Raw genomic sequence first — 23,378 nt, forward strand, 5'->3', positions numbered from 1 at the left:
TAGAGAGGTAATACTGACGACAAATTTGAGACTGACACCATGTTAATATATTCAGACCTAGTTCAGTTCAGTTCAGTCGCTCAGTTGTGTCCGACTCTTTGCAACCCCGTGAATCGCAGCACACCAGGCCTCCCTCTCCATCACCAACTCCCAGAGTTCACCCAGACTCACGTCCACTGAGTCAGTGATGCCATCCAACCATCTCATCCTCTGTCATCCCCTTCTCCTCCTGCCTCAAATCCCTCCCAGCATCAGAGTTTTTTCCAATGAGTCAACTCTTCCCATGAGGTGGCCAAAGTACTGGAGTTTCAGCTTTAGCATCATTCCTTCCAAAGAAATCCCAGGGCTGATCTCCTTCAGAATGGACTGGTTGGATCTCCTTGTAGTCCCAGGGACTCTCAAGAGTCTTCTCCAACACCACAGTTCAAAAGCATCAATTCTTCGGCACTCAGCCTTCTTCACAGTCCAACTCTCGCATCCATACATGACCACAGGAAATACCATAGCCTTGACTAGACGGACCTTTGTTGGCAAAGTAATGTCTCTGCTTTTGAATATGCTATCTAGGTTGGTCATAACTTTCCTTCCAAAGAGTAAGTGTCTTTTAATTTCATGGCTGCAGTCACCATCTGTAGTGATTTTGGAGCCCAAAACAATAAAGTCTGACACTGTTTCCACTGTTTCCCCACCCATTTCCCATGAAGTGATGGGACCAGATGCCATGATCTTAGTTTTCTGAATGTTGAGCTTTAAGCCAACTTTTTCACTCTCCTCTTTCACTTTCATCAAGAGGCTTTTGAGTTCCTCTTCACTTTCTGCCATAAGGGTGGTGTCATCTGCATATCTGAGGTGATTGATATTTCTCCCGGCAATCTTGATTCCAGCTTGTGTTTCTTCCAGTCCAGCGTTTCTCATGATGTACTCTGCACAGAAGTTAAATAAGCAGGGGGACAATATACAGCCTTGACGTACTCCTTTTCCTATTTGGAACCAGTCTGTTGTTCCATGTCCAGTTCTAACTGTTGCTTCCTGACCTGCATACAGGTTTCTCAAGAGGCAGATGAGGTGGTCTGGTATTCCCATCTCTTTCAGAATTTTCCACAGTTTATTGTGATCCACACAGTCAAAGGCTTTGGCATAGTCAATAAAGCAGAAATAGATGTTTTTCTGGAACTGTCTTGCTTTTTCCATGATCCAGCAGATGTTGGCAATTTCATCTCTGGTTCCTCTGCCTTTTCTAAAACCAGCTTGAACATCAGGAAGTTCACGGTTCACATATTGCTGAAGCCTGGCTTGGAGAATTTTGAGCATTACTTTACTGGCATGTGAGATGAGTGCAATTGTGCAGTAGTTTGAACATTCTTTGGCATTGCCTTTCTTTGGGATTGGAATGAAAACTGACCTTTTCCAGTCCTGTGGCCACTGCTGAGTTTTCCAGATTTGCTGGCATATTGAGTGTAGCACATTCACAGCATCATCTTTCAGGACTTGAAATAGCTCAACTGGAATTCTATCACCTCCACTAGCTTTGTTCGTGGTGATGCTTTTTAAAGCCCACTTGACTTCACATTCCAGGATGTCTGGCTCTAGGTCAGTGATCACACCATCATGATTATCTGGGTCGTGAAGACAATTAAGAGCATTTCTATGCACATCTGGCCTAATCCTTTGGATTAAAAACATTTTAAATGCCTTACAGATTGTTTCCCATCTAAATAGCTGAGCCCTGTCCCTCTGTTGGCTTCTCCGTTCCAATATTGAAACTGGAACAATGCTAGGTAAATAGTTAGGTCAGGGCATGATATGATTCACCTGGGGCACAGGAAGCTGTCCTAATAATAACTTTCTTTGAGGACTTACTAGGTGCCAGTCACTTTATACATGTTGGCTTATTTTATTCTTAAAACAAACACGTGAAGTAAGCACTGTCACCTTTTTTTAATATTTATTTATTTACTTGGCTCCCCCGGGTCTTAACTACAACATGCAGGCTCTTGAGCGGTGGCATAGGAGACCTAGCTCCCTGACCAGGGTTTGAACCCAGGCCCCCCTGCATGGGGAGTGCAGAGTCTTAGCCACTGGACCACAGAGAAGTCCCACACATTTTAAAAGGATACTGAAGTCTAGAGATGTTAGCCATCTCACCCAAAGTGACACAGTTACCAAATGGTAGACGTAGCAGTTAAACCCAGAGAGTCTGAATCCAAAGCATAAGCTCATGTAAACCACTCTGTATTATATTAAAAAGCAAATATTTAAGACATTTGCCTTCTAAGGGAAAGAGAAAGAGAAAATCTTTGCATTCTCTGTGTTGTAATTCTCTGTGGGCTTCTCCGATGGCTCAGCCAGTAAAGAATCTGCCTGGAATGCAGGAGACACAGGTTCAGTCCCTGGGTAGGGAAGATTCCCTGGAGGAGGAAATGGCAACCCACTCCAGTATTCTTGCCTAGAAAACCCCATGGATGGAGGAGCCTGGCAGCCTACAGTTCAAATGGTCACCAAGAGTCAGACACAACTGGAGTGATTTAGCACGCACGCATGTAACTGTCTGTAATACTCTGCCTTCCTCCTATGCATTTAATAATTATTTGCTGACATCATTTGTCCTGTGGGTTATTATTGTGATCCCAGGTCTGCATCTTGTCGTCGTCCATGGGAAACATGTCCACATCTAGGGCCTGGAATGGCTCGTCGGTGACCATGTTCATCCTCCTGGGGTTTGCAGACCATCCACAACTGCAGGCCCTCCTCTTTGTGACCTTCCTGGGCATCTACCTGGTGACCCTGGCCTGGAACCTGGCCCTCATCTTTCTGATCAGAGGTGACACCCGTCTACACACGCCGATGTACTTCTTCCTCGGCAACCTGTCCTTCGTCGACATCTGCTACTCTTCCGCAGTGGCTCCCAAGATGCTCTCCGACTTCTTCCGGGAACGAAAGAGCATTTCCTTCCTGGGCTGCGCCGTTCAGTTCTTCTTCTTCGTGGGCGCAGGTCTAACCGAGTGCTTCCTGCTGACGGCGATGGCGTACGATCGCTACGCAGCCGTCTCCAGCCCCCTGCTCTACTCCGCCGTCATGTCCCAGGGCCTCTGTACACGCTTGGTGGTTGGAGCCTATGTCAGCGGCTTCCTGAGCTCCCTGGTCCAGTCCAGTTCCATATTTCGGCTCCCTTTCTGCGGACCCAACCTCATCGACCATTTCTTCTGTGACCTCCCCCCAGTCCTGGCACTTTCTTGCTCCAACACCTTCTCCAGTCAAGTGGTGAATTTCCTCGTGGTGGCCGTTGTTGGGGGAACGTCATTCCTCATCCTTCTTGTCTCCTACGGTCACATAGTGGCTACCGTCCTGAAGATCCGCTCGGTGGAAGGTCGCAGGAAAGCCTTCCACACGTGCGCCTCGCATCTGATGGTGGTGACTCTGTTGTTTGGGACGGCCCTTTTCATGTACCTGCGGCCTAGCTCCAGCTACTCGTTTGGCAGAGACAAGGTGGTGTCTGTGTTCTACTCACTGGTGATCCCCATGCTGAACCCGCTCATTTACAGTTTGAGGAACAAAGAGATCAAGGATGCCCTGTGGAAGATGCTGGGGAAAAAGAAAGTGTTTTCCTAGGTCATGACTGAAGACATATGTCTCCAAACTGCCAGAGACCTGGCATGATAGCCTCTGCCTGTGTCTTTAGGTAAGTGACATGTTGGTGTGCATCTTGAAAATGGAAGCACTGCTTCCATGTTTTCTCACCTTTGCACTTGGTCATCTGTCTACTGACCCCACCATGGATCGTCGAAAGGACAACCTATGGTATAGCACAGGGAGCTCTACTCTGTGCTCTGTGGTGACCTGAATGGGAAGGAAATCCAAACAAATAGGGGGTATATGTACATATATCAGGCTTCCCAGATGGCGCTGGTGATTTTAAAAAACCTGCCTGCCAATGTAGGAGATGTAAGATACGTGGGTTTGATCTCTGAGTCGGGAAGACCCCCCGAAGGAGGGCATGGCAACCCACTCCAGTATGCTTGCCTGGAGATCCCATGGACAGAAGAGTCTGGTGGGCTGTCCATGGGGTCACACAGAGTCGGACAGGACTGAAGAGACTTAGCATGCATGTAAACATATGACTGCTTCACTTTGCTGTCTGTATAGCAGAAACTAACACAACATTGTAAAGTAACTCCAATAAAAATTAATTTTTAAAAAAGAGAAAGCGATTACTTCAGAAAAACAAAAAGAAATTCCCCAAGTAGCCTATTCCCCTATTCCCCTGTAATACCCATTCTCACAATGGGTATTACAACCACAACCTTTTATGAGGTACCTGGTGGCTCAGACGGTAAAGAATCTGCCTGCAATGCTGGAGACCTGGCATCAATCCCAGGGTTGGGAAGATCCTCTGGAGGAGGGCATGGCAACCCACTCTAGTGTTCTTGCCCAGAGAATCCCATGGACAGAGGAGCCTGGTGGGCTACAACCCATGGGGTTGCAAAGAGTCGGACACAACTGAGCGACTAACATTTTCACCTTCACTTGTTCAGTTTATAGACTCTAGACCCTCCATTTGATCTCATGAGAGCCCTACCCAGAAGCAGAATAAAATGTAGCATGTACATCATTTTATCTGAAGAATCTGCAAGTATGAGTTTACTATCACAGCTGTAACTAATTACCACCAACCTAGTGGCTTAAAGCAATATAGATGTATTATCTCATAGGCATGTAGGAAAGAAGTCTTTTGGTTGTGGATGGCAGGGGGGCAGAGTTGGGGGCGTCGTGCCCGACTCTGCAACACCGTGGACTGTAGCCCTCCAGGCTCCTCTGTCCATGGGATTTCCCAGGCAAGGGTACTGGAGTGGGTGGCCATTTCCTGCTCCAGGGGATCTTCCCAACCCAGGGATCGAACCTCATCTCTTGTGTCTCCTGCACTGGCAGGCAGATTCTTTACGACTGAGCCACCAAGAAGCCCTTACACTAGTCTACAACTTCCTCAGGGACAGTTACCGACTCTTGTTCAGTATTGTTCTTTCAGAACCTACCACAGTGTCTGGCACACACTAGGGACATATCAAATATCTGTTTGATAAATGAATTATTCACTGTCCCTAGTAATGTTGGCTTTTGCAGAGTATGGTGTTTATATTATTTCCTTACAGTGTGGCTAACAATGAATCTCAGGGTCTGGTGACTGGGACGGAGATTAATTGCCTCTGCTTTTAGAAAATGTAAATAAGAATGTGTCTTTGACACCTCAGAGAGTGATTAATTTGTGAAGCTGTGGATTTTTTGCAAATCCTTCCTTTGTAGAAACATTCAAGGGGTAAATGTAACTAATCATTTGGAAGGGTGTGGAGAAGGCAATGGCACCCCACTCCAGTACTCTTGCCTGGAGAATCCCATGGACGGAGGAGCCTGGTAGGCTGCAGTCCATGGGGTCGCAAAGAGTTGGACATGACTGAGCTACTTCACTTTCACTTTTCACTTTCATGCATTGGAGAAGGAAATGGCAATCCGCCCCAGTGTTCTTGCCTGGAGAATCCCAGGGACGGGGGAGTCTGGTGGGCTGCTGTCCATGGGGTCACACAGAGTCGGACATGACTGAAGTGACTTAGCAGCAGCAGTAGAGAACCAGCTGCCTAAATGCCCTTCTAACCATAGACTTGGAAGATCCCTCCCCTATTGTCTAGAGCTGCCGGGAACCGGCGGTGAGGAGCTCCACTCGTGGCAAAGGTCATGAGGAAGGAGGCTCGGCATACGTAAAGGCAGGATCGAGCCTCAGGAGTCCCCCTGGAAATTCTCGAGCATCTACCCCCAAAACCAGAGTCTGCCTACTTTCTGCTTTGTGCTCTCACCTACACCTCTGACTTTACGGGGGGCTGTCCCCCACTACCTCTCTCTGAAAAAAAAGAGTTAACTTACAGCTCCAGTTAATAAAGTTCCTGGGTGTGATAGTGTTTCAACCTACAAACTCCTTTGGAAGTCCTCTAGCCTGCATGAATAGGTTTTTCTGGCCACATGTGATTGTTCGGAGCCTCCCAACTGTGAGAGGCATGAGATGTTCTAAACTGTCTAAACACAGATTCTTTTGAGTAGTTAAAAGATTGATTAGAAATTGTATTGGTGAAGGGTTTTTCACTTGTTGGGCCAATGTTTGCTGCTAAGTCTCCATATCCCTTTCCTGCTGTGTCTCTGGCAGTGTATTGATTAATATGATTGGTTTAAGTAGTAGCTTTATATGTTTGTAACCTTGGACCCTTGAGTTAATTCTTTTTCTTGTTATAGCCCACCACACCTTTGCTCTGTAGGAATGCAACTTTATCTAATGCTTTTGAGGGTGGCGCCTGACTAATCACCTTTAGAGAAAAATAAGTTTTCTGAAGAAAGTGTCTTAAAATGTTAACAGGCCTCCGGGCCAGAAGATGATGCAAATCACCTAAACTTTTGCATATGATAAGTTTGCAGGAAGAAAGCCTGGCTTACTGCATGACTCTACCCCTTCCCCCATTATCCTCTATGCATAACTTAAGGTATAAAAACTACTTTGGAAAATAAAGTGTGGGCCTTGTTCACTGAAACTTGGTCTCCCCATGTCGTTCTTTCTCTCACCTTCTGGCTGAATTATTCAGCCTCCTTTCTCCACTGAATTTCTTCACTGAGCTATCCTTATTTAACCACTCTTTATATCCTTAATTAACGTTTAATTAAGCAATTGTTTCCTGATCCTCGCCGACGCTGTCCCTGCTTCGAATTCCCTGGATCCACCGGGGCTGGACCCCGGCATAGAGCTGTGGATATTAACAGGTTAATATTTCTGGAAGAGAAATTCTTAGAGGTTACAGCCTCTCTCCAATCTCTTTTTGTCTTCTCACTTCAAGTGAATGAATGCTAAGTTGCTTCAGTTGTGTCCAGCTCTTTGCAACCCCATGGACTGTAGCCCGCCAGGCTCCTCTGCCCATGGGATTCTCCAGGCAAGAACACTGGAGTGAGGTGCCGTGCCCTCCTCCAGGGGATCCTCTCAGCCCAGGGATTGAATCTACATCACTTGCACCTCCTGCATTGGCAGGTAGGTCCTTTACCGCTAGCACCACTTGGGAAGCCCCCTCACTTCAAGTATCTGCCCACAAACACACACTCCCAGCATCAAGAGGAAGGATAAATGAGCTTCAAGTGTTCTGTCTCAGAGAGCAGCTTGGGGACTGGAAGGAGCTACATTTGCCTGATTAGACTGTATCCAAAGAATAATAAATGAAAATATAAAATTGTTAGGGGACAGACCGGCTGGGAGTGGCTGCCCACCATCAGCTGGTATTTGCTCTGTGTGACTATGTACCACCCAGGCTCGTTTATGACCTCCTGGAACTCTGAGTCTCAGCCAGATGCAGGAACTTCTTTAGCATTTCTTTTCCGGGCACAACTCTGGTTTTTCCTGCCTTCCTATAAGCTCAACCCAAATTTTCCCCTTTCTGCTTCTGCTCCTCTAATGGCATCCTGTGGTGAGTCTCCTGACCCATGTTTGAAACTTTGCTCCTAGGGGAAAAAAAAAAAAAAACTTTAAAAGAAAACATTTCTGAGGAGGTTGCTTGTTTTCGACCCCTCCCCAAAGAATTAGTAAGTGGCATATCCCAGGTGACTCAGTGTTAAAGAATCCACCAATGCCAGAGACACAGTTTTGATCCCTGAGTTGGGAGAAATGGCAACCCCCTCCAATATTCTTGCTTGGAAAGTTCCATGGACAGAGGAGCCTGGAGGGCTACAGTCCATGTGTTTGCAAAGAGTCTGACACGACTGAGTGACTGAGCATGTATGAATATAGTCTCAGTACCAGGGAGATCCCTAATGTCCACATTATTTACACCTTACTGCCTGAAATTCTGAAATTCATCTGTTTGTTTAAGGCTGGTCCCCTTTTAAAGTGCCAATGTTTCCTTTTTAAAAAAAGGATATTCTTTAAGTTTCATGGTCATTTCTTCAGAAAGGATCTTAAAAGGAAAGCTAAGATCTGTAAGCACCTAAGATAAAGGGAGATGCCGCAGCGAAAGAAGACAAGGTCCAGACCCGGAGAGGGCACACTCACGGACAAACGTCCCAACTCACCGTCTGACTCAACTCAGGTTAAAGAGCGCTGGTATCAGTTTATGCCATTTCATTCTCACAGCCGAGACACCTGTCAAACCCAAACTGGCAACCCAACTGGTCAAGCTCAAACTTGGCCACAAATTTTAAGACATTGAAAACTGGCAAGAGCTGATTACATAAGGTAATATATGCAAAACATCCTGGGTCTTGCACACCAATACAAATCTTCTGTTTTATCAGTTTAGGTGTGTTTATCTGACTGAAGAAGGATCAGGCCCCAAGATGCTTTCCACCACTCCCCACGATGCATGTAAAAGGATTAGTGTTTCCTGACTGTCTGCTGTTCACGGAGCATTGGGCCACACACTTCACAGTTGCTCTTTGATATAATCAGCAAGGTGAACAGTTTTCAATGATCGAGGTTTGAATTCCAATGGTCGCCAACTCTGACAGTTCGTGGATGTCACTTATGCTCTCACACCTTCATTCTCTAAATCTGCCAAGTTGATGCCACCACTCATTTGAAGTTGATTACTATTTAATTATCACATCTACTTTGCAAAAAAAAAAGATGTGGTAATTAAATTCTATACATATATGCAATTTGTGTTAAATTTCCATCTCTTTGTGATCATCACTTCACAGTATTTACCAATATCAGATCATTATTTTGTATACCTGAAATTCATAGAATGTTGACTCAATGGGCATGAGTTTGCATAACTCTGGGAGTTGGTGATGGACAGGAAGGCCTGTCATGCTGCAGTCCATGGGATCACAAAGAGTCGGACACAACTGAGCGACTGAACTGAACTGATGTCAATTATATATCCATAAAATAATGTAATATCCAAAATAAAAACAAATACATAAACATAAAACAGTATAGAGGGGATTTTTTTAAAGGAACCAACTATATATTTTCTGTAAGAAATCAGCTTTAAATTCAAAGACAGAGATAGATTAAAAGTAATGCAAAGGAGAAAGATAACACAGAAAGAAGGCTGGAATAGGTATAATAATTTGAGATAAAGCAGACTTTACAACAAGGAAAATTATCAGAGATTAAGAGTCTTCATAATGATAATGATAAAGGGGTCAACTGTCAAAGAATTCACAACAATACTTAATGTGTATACACTTAGCAACAGAATGTCAAAATATAAGAGGCAAAACTGATAGAAATACAGGGGAAAATAGACAAATCCACTCTATAGCTGGAAATATCAATATCCTTCTATCAGCAATTGATGGATCCAATAGGCAGAAAATCAGTAAGGATACAGTTGAACTGAACGGCACCATTAATCAATGGGAGCTAATTAATATAAAATATTTCATCTGACAATAGCATAACACACATTCTTCTTAAGCTCACATGGAACATCTACCAGGACAGATCACATTCTGGACCATAAAATGTTTTATTCTTTTCATAAATCATGCAGAGTATGCTCTAAGACCCCAGTGGAGTTTAACTACAAAGAAAGCAATAACAGGAAGCTAGATCGGAAAACTCCAATAGCGATACGTGTTGCTTAGTAACACTTTAATAACTCCCACTGCATCTGCAGCTGCCAGCTTCTCCAGTGAAAAGTACTTTTCCTACAAATACCTGACACTATTCCCCATGCTGACTGCTACATCGTTAGACTCCCGATCCCCTGTCTCAGGGAGCAATGTAGATGATGCGTCTGTCTGCGTGAAGATGGGGAACCTGGCCGGCTCCCCTTTCTAAAGAAAGGTAGGTGAGGGCATCCTGAAGGCACAACAGCAGGCAACTTCAGCGTGGCACGTGTGTAATTGTATGATTTGGAGAGTGTTCCATGTCCAGTCCCTGAAAAATAGAATATCCATGCGCAATTCTTTTTTTACCTTTTTCTTTTGTGTGATAATATAGAAGCAGTTACCACGGGTGTGCTGTGACGGTTTCGGGTGAGCAGTGTGGGGACTTGGCCACATGCATTCCACGGGAAACCCTGAAGCAGGTGTGTCGTGTACAACCAAACGCCTCCGGCTGATTAAAGTCTGTTGCTTCTCAGGTGAAATACTAGGCTTCTCAGGACACATTCAAATTGGGTTATTGTTTGTATTAAAACATTCTGTACAGCCTGTTTGCGGGGCAGGAATAGAGAGATGGACGTAGAGGAAGGACTTGTGGACACGGCAGGGGAAGGAGACGATGGGGCCGATGAGAGAGTAGCGTTGAGACATATACACAACCACGTGTAAAACAGAGCTGGTGCGAATCTGCTCTATAGCACAGGGAGCTCGGCCTGGTGCTCTGTGATGACCTAGAGGGGTGGGATGGGGTAGGGGGTCCAGGGAGGCTCAAGAGGGAAGAGACATAGGTATACTCAGGGCTGATTCACACTGTTGTATGGCAGAAACAAACACAACAGTGTAAAGCAATTATTCTCCAAAAAAATTTTTTTAAAAAGAAGGACTACTGTAAAATTCTTTTTTAAAAACTTCTAAAAACATTTACTGAGCATCTACAAAGTTTAGGAAAGTAACCAGCACAGTCCCTTTCTTTAAAAAAGAAATAGTGATTAAAAGCTACCTGGGAGCAGGAAAAGAAACAGGATGATGTAAGGACATTAGCATTATGATAATATTATATAACGCTTTGAAGTTTACAAGGTACTCTCCTGTGAATTGGCATTTAGTTGATTTGCGCAGAAGCAAAAGTGAATAAGGGGTGGGAGAGGGAAGTTTAGATGAGACTGGAGATGAGTAAAGAAGAATGATTTCTTGTTGGGTGACTACTTCGTATCAGGTACTGGCCACCCACCCATTCATTCATCCATTCAAAAAGAATTGTTGGATAACTGAGTTCTACAAGGCAACTGTGAGGTTACGAGACAGAAAGGCCACCATTCAACGTTAGCTCAATCTTGGGCCTGATCGTCTGTCCAAAACCTTTTAAGAGGAGCAAAGTGAAGTTGCTCAGTCATGTCTGACTGTTTGCGACCCCGTGAACTGCAGCCTACCAGGCTTCTCCATCCATGGGATTTTCTAGGCAAGAGTACTGGAGTGGGTTGCCATTTCCTTCTCCAGGGGATCTTCCGGACCCAGGGATCAAACCCGGGTCTCCCACATTGTAGACAGACGCTAATACCATCTGGGCCACCAGGGAAGTCAGAGGAGCAAGGGGAATCATTTTAATTCAAAAGAGAAGCCAGCAGTAAGTATCTTTGATCTCATTTTCCAGAGATCTGATTTGGTGGGTCCTAGATTCCTAGATGGCTCTAGCCAATGCCTCATGGAGCCAGAACACCCCAAAAGAATAATTAGAACTGTCACCCCCCCATCCCTCTTTCCTTAACAAGTTATCTTTCTTAGGACAATTTTACAGAGAAGGAAAAGAAAAATACGAGAAGCATAACATCAGAGTTCAAATTAATGGAAAAAATCTTTTACTTCAAGTTGTAATTATGTGTATGAGGGATTCTTCTCCTGATTTTTAAGATTAGAAGCCATTTACAGTCTTTTTATTTTTTGACTGGTAAGGAGTGGATATATTTAGAGAAAAACCCTCCACAGGCAGAGTATGGGGCATCTTGAAGGTGAGAGAGTGCCTACAGTCATTTCTTTAAATAGGAAACAATAGAATATCTTTTTAAAGTAAAACTACCGAAATCCGATTACCCACAGATAATGGTATACATCTTTCCAGATTTCTTCTAGGCATGTAGTTTTTCTCCAAAAAATAAGATTATGTGATATAATCAGTGCTTCAACCTTTTATTAAAAAAGAATCTTACCACATCTAAGAATAAAGTTCTACATTATAAATTTGAATGGCTGCAAATATTGAATTACTCTATAGTGCCATAACTTATTGAACCAATTTCATAAATCAGATAGTAGTTTAAACTAATCTCTTCTAAACTTCACTGTGATGACCTTTCTTTGTACTCATAACATTAAGCATTTTGTTTATTCACATTTTAGCATTAATTCCTGGAGTAGAATTTTTGACTCAAAAGATTTGCAGATTTTGTCTTGACACATGCTTCCAGAATGACCTCAGAAAGTGTGTCCCTGTATACATTCCTATTAACCATAGATGGAGGTGTCTCTTTCTCCATATCCATGCCAACAATGGATCACTTCTTCATAGGCCGATCTTCTAGATGAGAAGTGGTATCTCATCACACTTTTAATTTGTGCTTATTTGATGAATGGTATGACCAACTCTATTTCTCTCTGAATCATGACCCATTTTTATTTTTAAATATCTATTTCTTACTAAATGATTAGAACTCTATATATCTAAAACATTAAGCCTATTTTATTTATTTTTCACGTATACAAAACTTGTTTTCTCAAGTTTTTTATTTTCCAAAACATGGAAATTCCTTATTTTTTACTGGAGTCTAATTGCTTTACGATGTTGTGTTAGCTTCTGCTGTACAGCGATGTGAATCAGTTATCTGTATACGTATATCCCCTCCCGCTTGAGCCTCCCTCCCAGCCCCCATCCCACCCCTGTAGGTCATCACAGACACTGAGCTGAGCCCCCTGTGTTATACAGCATCTTTCCACTAGCTATCCATTTTACACATGGTAGGGTATATATGTCAATACCACTCTCTCAATTCATCTTCATATTTTAATTAGCCAAATCTAATCATCTTCTTTGTAATGCTTACAAAGTTCTTCTCTTCCCCAAAAATAAAACAAAAATTACTTGGACTTTATTCTAATATTTTAGCTTATTTTTTGATGTTTATGTTCTTAAAATGACAAAATCAGTATTCCATCTCCCTAAGAAGTTAAAAAGTATTATCATTTATTTCAGCTCATAGTATCTACTTATAAAAAGAAATCAAGTATTCAAACACAAATACAATAGAGTTAGGCTGTTTGCTTCTTTCCCAGGTTCATAATTTATTGTACAGATTGAGTATCACATAATGAGTTGACATTGGAACTTAACAGATGAGGTACAGTTTAGAATCTGTTTATCTTGCTTTCACAGCTGGAGTTTTTGTTTTAAATCTTAACTTGAAGAATAAGACTATAAAAGCTTAAGTATAAGACTATCAAAACAGTACCTCCATATGTGTGTGTGCATATATGTGCATGCATGCACGTGCGTGCATGCGAGTGCGTGCTCAGCCAGGTTCCTCTGTCCATGGGTTTCCCAGGGACGGATGCTGGAGTCAGTTGCTATTTCCTCCTCCAGGAGATTGAACCCATGTCTCCTGCATTGTAGGCAGATTCTCCATCACTTGAGTCATCAGGGAAGCCTCTTTCTGCACTTGACCAGTACACAATTCATTCTCCCTGTGAGAGTGTAAGAGATGCAACAGTTTTTGATACCAGTGAAATGGACTGGGTATCTGCTTCTGGACTGCCACAGTTTCAAGCTTCCAGAAGGCACGGACTCAGGAGCTTGTGTCCTTCAGTGTAGGCAGCTGCCCCTCGGGCCCCTACGCTGTTTCTTTACAATATCTTCATCATCATTTAAAATTAGAAAATTAGCATATCCTTTGACCCAGTATGTCTATGTCTGGCTTTTCATAGGCACACAAAAATGGATTTACAAAATGTTGAGAGCAGCATTATTTGAAAACAGTAATTGGGGCCCAACCAAACCAACTAAGGGCTTCCCGGGGGGTGCGTTGTAAAGAATCTGCCTGCAAAGCAAGAGACACAGGAGACATGGGTATGATCCCTGGGCTGAGGAGATCTCCTGGAGAAGGAACGGCAACCTTCTCCAGGATTCTTGCCTGCAAAATTCCATGACAGAGGAGTCTGGCTACAGTCCATGGGTCCAAAAGAATCGGACATGACTTAGTGACTAAGCCACAACTGTAGAGCACGTGCAACTCTGCTCAGTGTTAGGCGGCAGCCTGGATGGGAGGGGCCTTGAGGGTTGAAAGAATTGTTGTATATGCAGGGCTGAGTTCCTTTGCTGTTCACCTGAAACTATCACAACATCATTAATCGGCTACTCTCCATTACAAAATAAAAAGTTAAAAACAAGACAAAGCAAAAAAAAAAAAAAAAACGCACTATGTGATCAATGATGTTGCTGCCTTAGGGCACCATGCTGCTCACCCTGACGTATCTTTTCCAAAGGGAGACCTGGGAGAGCGTGCTCTCCATCATGGGCCAGAGCAACCACACCAACGTGAGGGAGTTTGTCTTCCTGGAACTCACTCACTTCCGGGAACTGGAGCTGTTCCTGTTTGTCATCTTCCTAGCTGTATACGTCACAACCGTGCTGGGCAATGCCCTCGTCGTGGTGACCATCACCTGGGAGTCCCACCTCCACACCCCCATGTACTTTCTCCTGCGGAACAAATCAATCCTGGACATCGTCTTTTCATCCGTCACCGTTCCCAAGTTCCTGGTGGATCTCTTATCAGAGAGGAAAGCCATCTCCTACAATGGCTGCATGGCACAGATCTTTTTCTTCCACTTTGCTGGAGGGGCGGATATTTTTTTCCTGTCTGTGATGGCCTGGGACAGATATCTCGCAATCTCCAAGCCCCTGCATTACGTGACCATCATGAGGAGAGAGGTGTGGGTGGGCTTGGTGGTGGCTTCCTGGGTGGGTGGCGCTTTGCACTCCACTGTCCAGATTATCCTGATGCTTCCGCTCCCTTTCTGTGGCCCCAGCACCCTGGATGCCTTCTACTGCGACGTGCCCCAGGTGGTTAGACTGGCTTGCACCGACACCTTTGCTCTGGAGCTCCTCCTGATCTCTAACAACGGGCTGGTGACCCTGCTGTGGTTCCTCCTGCTCCTGGGGTCCTACACCGTCACCCTAGTCACGCTGCGATCCCACGCCGGGGAGGGCCGGAGCAGAGCTGTCTCCACCTGCACCTCCCACGTCCTAGTGGTGACTCTCCACTTTGTGCCCTGTGTTTACATCTACTGCCGGCCCTTTATCATGCTGCCCGTGGACACAGCTGTGTCCATCAATAACACGGTCATCACCCCCATGCTGAACCCCGTGATCTACACCCTGAGAAACCAGGAGATGAAGGCAGCCATGAAGAGGCTGCAGAGGAGGCTTGGGCCTTTTGAGAGCAATAAACTCAGATGAGCCGTCAGATTGAGACCCGAAATCTACTGTGAGCCTAGTTTGAGGTTTTCTCAGACTACGAGCCTGGGAATCAGAGACAGCTAGCTCTTTGTCCACTGCCATTTCTGCATATCCCCACAGCCACTAAGCTCTGTTAGACAGACAGACTCGAAGAACAAAAGGGAGGGATGACATTGAAGACCACAGCCACTAAGCTCTGTTAGACAGACTCGAAGAACAAAAGGGAGGGATGAGATTGAACATCCGCTCTCAGGCTGGGGACGGGGGAGAAGTATGTGGTATAAAGCTGAAATCAATAACCCAAGTGCTATCTGTCCTCACTTTTACCATTTGTGGTTTGGAAATAACGCTGTCTACTTACAAGGTGGTTGCGAGGATGAAACGTGATCAGTGTGGAGAGGATTATGGTTGTAAAGGCGCACACGACTCCTGGCATTAATCAGGCATACAGTCTATGTTCCCTATGATCTGCATCTCTGTTGCCAAATATGCCTGTGCTGCATGTATGCGTACTAAGTCACTTCAGTCGTGTCCCACTTTTGCGACCCTATGGACCGTAGGCTGCCAGGCTCCTCTGTCCATGGGATTCTCCAGGCAAGAATCCTGGAGTGGGTTGCTAGGGGAATATTCCCAACCCAGGGATTGAACCCACGTCTCTTATGTCTCCAGATGTGTGTATATATATATATAGCTTCCCAGGTGGCACTCGTGGTAAAGAACCCACCTGCCAATGCAGGAGACACAAGAGAGGAGGGTTCGATTCCTGGATCCGGAAGATCCCCTGGAGGAGGGCAGGCAACCCACTCCAGGATTCTTGCCTGGAGAATCCCATGGACAGAGGAGCCTGGGGGGCTACAGTCCATGGGGTCACAAAGAGTTGGGCACAACTGAAGCGACTTAGCACACACTTAGAATGTGGATGCATGTATTTCTCATATTTTCTCTCTAATGACTGCTATTTCCAGTTGATTATTAAAGTAATCACTTTTGATTTAATATTGTGAGTACAGAATCTTCAATATATTTCACCAATTAGAGAAAAGAGAAGAAATATATTTTGAGTCAGATGTATGCATGAACTAATCTAGAAATAGACCAAATATTCCCTGTCCTCCGGTTCTTTCTACTTTCTTTACATTGAAATTAGTCTCAAAAGGACTTGAATAGTTTGGGGATATATCTGCACAAAATGCACTTTTATGTTGTCCTGAGCTTCCTTCTTCCTTCCATCCCCACTTTCCATTTCACCCCCAGAGCTTTCAGAGCTGGAGCAAACCTGTAGTTTTCATCTACATATGCACAGACAATTTAGGACAAATCCGTGTGGTATAAAAAAAAAAAAAAATTACCTAAGAAGTAACGTTTGACTCACTCAAGGCCCATTTTGTGTACCAGGAAAGGAAAAAAAATACAACATATGGCATACAGAGCCATTTAAGAATAGCCACTGGGTCTGTGTTATAAACCTCCTCTCTTCCAAGAATAGGATTCCAAGAAAGTAGATATATAAGGAGACAATAAATCTCCTTTCTGTTTATACACTCACATCAAATCCCACCCTTCTGCCTCCAGCAGTCATTCAGAAATAGACCAGTAAGTTCATGTGTACCCACAAACCATGGGCACCAAGGGGTGGGGAGGCGGGGTAAACTGAAATCGGGACCGCCATGCCTACTACGTGTAAAATGGATGACTAATGAGAAGTTAACGAACAAGAACCGACTGTACAGCACAAGGAACTCTACTCAATGTGGTTAGGGTTAGGGTTATCCTTTTTGTTACCACATTGAGTAGAGTTTATATTTATATATATATATATATATATATATATACACACACACACACACGTGGCTGATTCCCTTTGCTGTGCAGCAGGAACTAACACAACATTGTAAAACAACTAAACATCAATTAAAAAAAAAATAGGCCAAGGGAAATAAGGAAGCTGAGGAAATTGCAACACACAGCAATTTTTTGCAAATGTTTATGATCAGTTAATATTTAGCTAAAAAGGTCCTTATAGATGACCACACATCTGTGATCTTCTCTGAGTCTTACAAGACAGACACATTAGGCCAGGAATCTGCCGGGGACCAGCCCCGGCTGATCCAGGGTATTCGAAGGAGAGACCGCGTAGGCGAAGATCAGGAAACAACTGCTTGATTAAACGTTAATTAAGGATATAAAGAGTAATAGAATGAGGATAGCTCAGTGAGGAAATTCAGTGGAGAAAAGAGGCTGAATAATTCAGCCAGAAGGTGAGAGAAAGAACGACATGGGGAGACCAAGCTTCGGTGAACAAGGCCCGCACTTTATTTTCCAAAGTAGTTTTTATACCTTAAGTTATGCATAGAGGATAATGGGGGAAGGGGTAGAGTCAGGCAGCAAGCCAGGCTTTCTTCCTGCAAACTTATCATATGCAAAAGTTTAGGTGATTTGCATCATCTTCTGGCCCAGAGGCCTGTTAACATTTTAAGACCCTTTCTTCAGAAAACTTATTTTTCTCTAAAGGTGATTGGTCAGGAGCCACCCTCCAAAAGCATTAGATAAAGTTGCATTCCTATAGGGCAAAGGTGTGGTGGGCTATAACAAGAAAAAGAATTAACTCAAGGGTCCCAGGTTACAAACATTAAAGCTACTACTTACACCAATTATATTAATCAATACACTGCCAGGGACACAGCAGGTAAGGGATATGGAAACTTAGCAGCAAACATTGGCCCAAAAAGTGAAAAACCCTTCACCAATACAATTTCAAATCAATCTTTTAACTATTCGAAGGAATCTGTGTTTAGACAGTTTAGAACATCTCCTGCCTCTCACAGTTGGGAGGCTCTGAACAATCACATGTGGCCAGAAAAAACCTATTCAGGCAGGCTAGAGGACTTCCAAAGGAGTTTGTAGGTTGAAACACTGTCACACCCAGGAATTATTAACTGGAGCTGTAAGCTAACTCTTTTTTCAGAGAGAGGTAGTGGGGGACAGCCCCCCGTAAAGTCAGAGGTGTAGGTGAGAGCACAAAGCAGAAAGTAGGCAGACTCTGGTTTTGGGGGTAGATTGCTCGAGAATTTCCAGGGAGACTCCTGAGGCTTGATCCCGCCTTTGCGTATGCCAAGCCTCCTTCCTCATGACCTTTGCCAGGGACGGAGCTCGCTCCCCGCAGGAATCCTAATCATACTGCCAGTGCTTCTCAAGCTTTCTAAAATTATTGCCCCTTAAAAGAGCTTTTTTAGATATTTTTCCTAATTACTCTCCCTCAAGAAAATTTAATATCAAAGACACAGCATACCTCTTTTTGTGTTCTGAGGTTGTCTGAAGAAGCACACCTCACTAAAACATCCAAGATTTTTTTGGCTCTCAAGAACCAATTTTTGCCCCCATGGGCATCATACCCACATTGAGAATGAATGATCCTATGACATTAGTTGTTGTTCAGTCACCCAGTCGTGTCTGACTCTTTGCGACCCCATGAACCACAGCACGCCAGGCCTCCCTGTCCATCACCAACTCCTGGAGTTTACTCAAACTCATGTCCATGGAGTTGGTGATGCCATCCAACCATCTCATCCTCTGTCGTCCCCTTCTCCTCCCTACTTTCAATCTTTCCCAACATCAGGGTCTTTTCTGATGAATCAGCTCTTTGCATCAGGTGGCCAAAGTATTGACATTATACCTTTATATAAATGTTTCCCCAAAACTTGGAGACTCACACAATATTAACGTATGTAGAGTTATGTTGTCTGGGGTCTTGCAAGACTTTGGAAGGCATAGAAATTGGACATTTTCGTGTATGTGCGGACTTATGTGCAGTAATGACTTGGAAACTGTATAATAAGGCCCACTGGAACTCCAACAGTAGCAGAAGAATGTCCATTCTGTTTCCACACTCACATCCAATAAAACTCCCTTTACTAATTCTCAAATCAAGCTTGGTCCTGAGGGACTAGTGAGCTCAGCAGGGGCACTTTGGGAGAAGGAGAAGAGCCGTGATGACGTGACTCCTTGAGGCTGCCTTTCCCAGCATGAAGGTTGAAGAGAAGAGGTTGACGTCCAGAATAACTAACCTTCTAACGTGCTGTTTCCCCAGCCGCATAGACACTGAGACCCAGCCGCCAAGTCTCAGAATGTGCGGATTCCTGCCTGGACGCTGAAGGACTTAGGCAAGGACATCGAGCTGCCGGGGTGTGACGCACTGTGGATTACAGATGAGCATGAAAATATACGTCGTGTATCACATGCTGCGAAAAGAGCTGAAAACTCTAGGACCAAAAGCAAGTGATATTAAATATTGGGAAAGCGGGAGTCCCTTCCTAAGAAGCTACAGAGATGGAGTCAGCTTGGTAAGAGAGAAAGCAGTTTGTATTTGATGGAATGACTGAGCTGCATAAAAGGAGTAGAATTTTTTCCAGCTTAGGGTCTGTCCATAGGGATCCATGTGGATCATAGATTCCACAACATGGGTGCTTCCTTTAAAAAGGTGATCTTAACCCCAAATTCTCAGAAAACCATGGAGGTTTCAAAGGCAACCTCGTATCTGTACGTTCCCTGTGACTCAATGGGTCTGGTTTGTCTTTGCTCCAGAGGCAGTTGTATTTCCAAACCTGATGACTCAGCACTAAAGCCTCTGTCTGTCTAATTCACACAAGTTCATTGGAACAGTAATAAGCAAGTTGGTTCAAAGAGAAGCCGTTCTATTGAATAGCGTTTTGCTGAGTGACTAACACACACACACACACACACACACACCCTCATAAGTAACCCTTCAGGGAAGGTACTGTTTGTTTGGATTGGCAGAGGCAGTGGGGTGGGAGAAACAAGTGGCTGGAATGCCTATTACTGGAACGTCCTGGGTAATTTACACAAAGACAGTCATAGTTTATTCCTTGTGCTACCCATTGAAGTAAGTGTTCTGCTTCCCCGTTTACAGAGGGGAAAATCAAAGGAAAGTAAAGGACTTGCTCCAAGTGACAAAGGAGGAAGTGGTAGAATTCCAGTCCTGATGCTCCTCCAAAGCTCTTAAGACTGTCTTACACTGCATCACTTGGAGAAGGAAATGGCAACCCACTCCAGTGTTCTTGCCTGGAGAATCCCAGGGACTGGGGAGCCTGGTGGGCTGCCGTCTATGGGGTCGCACAGAGTTGGACACGACTGAAGCGACTTAGCAGCAGCAACACTGCATCACACTGGATGGTACATAACACTGCATCATTCTAGACTGCTCTTACATTCTCAAACTGCGGCGCAGAGGCACAGAGAGGCCACAGAACTCTCTCAAGGTCACAGAGCTATTTTATAGCCTGGAGCAGAAAACAAATCTCTCTATCCCTAAGGCCAAGTCAAAGACATTAACAAAGGGTTTCTTATGTTTGTCTAGATCCTTTTTGCTCATTCACACACAATCTGATGCCAAGGCTTGTAAATCAGGATGTGCACTTACCAGTGAAGTTTATTCATTAATTAAAAAAAAAAAAAAACTACTGAGCACCTAACATGTGACCCAGACTAAGGAAAGCTTTGATGACATTAGGATAAATGAAATACTGAGCAGACAGGATGGACTTGAGATATAACAAGGAAATATACTGAAGTGAGGAGAGACAGAAGAAATTAGATGGAATACCTGTTATAGGTGCCAGAAGAGAAGTCAGTGCAGGGAATTATGCGTCATAAAAGGACATCAGGAAAATGTTCACAGAAGAGGAGACTCTGGACCTGAGTGTTGAAAGATTGGTTTGGTTCAGTCGCTCAGTCATGCCCCACTCTTTGCGACCCCATGGACTGAAGCGTGCCAGGCTTCCCTGTCCATCACCAGCTCCTGGAGTCTGAAAGATCACTGCTCATCAATGAGAAGATCATGAGAGTGGGAGGGCATGGTAGGTGGGGAGAACAAGAGGAACACAGATCCAAAACTGTGGGCCTTCCCTTCTAGTAATACCAGTCCTTCGAAATCGTCTCTGACGTCACCTCCTCCAAGAAATCTCCCCTAACACACTGAAAGTGATGCTCTGTGTTGTAGACTGCAGGATATAGATTTCCTTTGCCTACGAGGGCATGAATTTCCCTTGAAATACATAAACTATTTGTTAATTTCTAAACACTTCATCTTTTTCCGTGCTCAGCCTTCTTAGAAGACTTTGGCTTTGAGTTTATATTCCAAAATGTGGCAAAAAGCATGCATCATGCAGTTCTTTTACTTTTTCCTCAAGTACTTGTCCTCTGAGATTTGGAAATATTTTCCTCATTCTCTTATTCTTTTCCCTAAGACCACATGGCCCTCACCTCCGACTGACCTTGACATTTGCAGGTTAAAGGCAACACTGTAACAGCCAAGACGGGATTTAAAACAGCGATGATTTAGGGAGAGGAAATCTGATTTGTATGTGTGCTGGCTTTTGCAAGCTAATCTGAAGTTTTACTCACAGGGCTTCGCCAAGATTTAATAAAATCCTGTCATCACATTTAGGTTTCAGCTTTAGACGCTTGTTAAATGTTGTAGAATAATTCAGAGCTGATTTCGTTTTTCGGAGTTTGAAAGTCTGTATAATTTGAGAGTTTTTGGTGGTCAGAAAAGGATATACACTTCTCTGATAATAGGAAATAAAAGTGGGTAAATTAAAAGTATCTTACTGATTTTTTTATAAAGTTGTGGGCCAGAAAGAGTTTGCATAATGTTTAAAGCTCTGAAAAAATAAGCAAATAAATAAAGACCTGAAATAGGATCAAAGGAAACAGAGCACAAGATAATAATTAAGGTGGGAAAAAGTCTTGGATGCAATAAGAGGAGTTTAATCCTTATCCTGTAATAATCTATAAGGGAAAAGAATCTGAAAAAGAATAAACAGATAGATAGATGGATAACTGTGTCACTTTGCTGTACAGCTAAAACTAACACAACCTTTGTAAATCAACTATACTTCAATAAAAAGAAAAAGAGAGGAGTTTGATCTTTATTCTGTTTACAATAGAGAGCCATTGAAAATTTTCAAACAAAAGAATAAAAAGAGAGAAGTCACTCAGTGGTGTCCGACTCTTTGCAACCCCATGGACTGTAGCCTACCAGGCTCCTCTGTCCATGGGATTTTCCAGGCAAGAATACTGGAGTGGGGTACCATTTCCCTCTCCAGAGGATCTTCCCGACCCAGGGATCAAACCAAGATCTCCCGCAAAGGAATAAATGAGCCCATTTGTGACTTATAAATATTTATGTATTAATATTTCTTGAAACAATAAAGAGGATGAATTAAAGACAGCTACACCACAGAAAAGACCAGTTAGGGAATTCCTGCAACAATCTAAGCAGAAATGATAAGGGTTTAACTGAGGATGAAGTTAAGGGAATGCATGAGAGACATGAAGAAAGTAGCATTTTCAGAAGAGATTTGACAAAGTGTCTAAATTCCTTGCAGGATGGGTGACTCAGGTAAGTCTCTTGGATAAAATGTGCTACTTAATCAGTACATGCTGTAAAGGTGACCATCCCCACAAAGACTGAATCAACTGGGAAAACAAAGTGAAAGCCGAGAAGTCGAGTCAGACTCTTTGCTGCCTCGTGCACTGTGCAGTCCATGGGATTCTCCAGGCCAGAATACTGGAGTGGGTTGCCATTCCCTTCGCCAGGGGATCTTCCCAACCCAGGGATCAAACCCAGGTCTCCCATACTCCAGGAGGATTCTTTACCATCTGAGTCACCAGATAAGACCAACAAGTAGCCATATCCTCCAGAGCAAATGAGAGGCAACATATGTTTTTTATTTATCCACATAATTTCTCAAGGCTCTGAAAGCTGGTTTCAACACAAACCAAGCATGAGGCATCTCAGCTGGGCATCCCTGGGCATAGGGACCACCTATGTCTATGGTGGTTTCAGATAACTCAGCTAAGGCTGAGGATGGCTTTTTTCTCAAAGGCTGAGTTAACTATTCTCAATTTTTTTAACTGATTTTTATTTTTGGCTGTGCCGGCTTCGTTGTTGTGCGGGCATGTCTGTAGTTGCGGTGGGCGGGGACTACTCTTGGCTGCAGGGCGTGGCTTCTCCTGGCGTGGAGCAGGGGCTCCAGGGTGCTCAAGCCTCAGGAGCACGTGGGCTCATTGGTTGCAGTTCCCAGGCTCTAGCGCACAGGCTCGATAGTTGTAGCTCCGGCTCATGAAGATACAGGGAATCCACAACTGCTTATACGAAACCTTCCTTAAGTTCCTTTCCTCAGAAACTTCTAGAATCAACTTGAACAGAACCCAAAGACTCCCC

General features: G+C 44.0%; 2 protein-coding genes across 2 annotated transcripts; both read left to right on the forward strand.

Annotated features, from left to right (window-relative positions):
* The first annotated feature begins 2,652 nt into the window (after positions 1–2,652).
* Positions 2,653–3,609, forward strand: OR5A1 (olfactory receptor family 5 subfamily A member 1). Its single transcript, NM_001390218.1, has one exon. The coding sequence runs from the start codon at positions 2,653–2,655 to the stop codon at positions 3,607–3,609; it is 957 nt and encodes a 318-aa protein (NP_001377147.1).
* Positions 3,610–13,865: 10,256 nt separating this feature from the next.
* On the forward strand, positions 13,866–15,848 carry OR4D6 (olfactory receptor family 4 subfamily D member 6). The gene has a single exon (XM_002693831.5). It carries the CDS (start codon positions 14,129–14,131, stop codon positions 15,131–15,133), a length of 1,005 nt encoding a protein of 334 aa, XP_002693877.2. The 5' UTR covers positions 13,866–14,128; the 3' UTR covers positions 15,134–15,848.
* Positions 15,849–23,378: the final 7,530 nt, after the last annotated feature.

Source organism: Bos taurus, chromosome 15 (assembly GCF_002263795.3).
Source record: "Bos taurus isolate L1 Dominette 01449 registration number 42190680 breed Hereford chromosome 15, ARS-UCD2.0, whole genome shotgun sequence".
Lineage (NCBI taxonomy): Eukaryota > Metazoa > Chordata > Mammalia > Artiodactyla > Bovidae > Bos > Bos taurus.

Coding starts and splice junctions, on each gene's coding strand:
- OR5A1 (NM_001390218.1), top strand. CDS start 2,653: ATGGGAAACATGTCCACATCTAGGGCCTGGAATGGCTCGTCGGTGACC.
- OR4D6 (XM_002693831.5), top strand. CDS start 14,129: ATGCTGCTCACCCTGACGTATCTTTTCCAAAGGGAGACCTGGGAGAGC.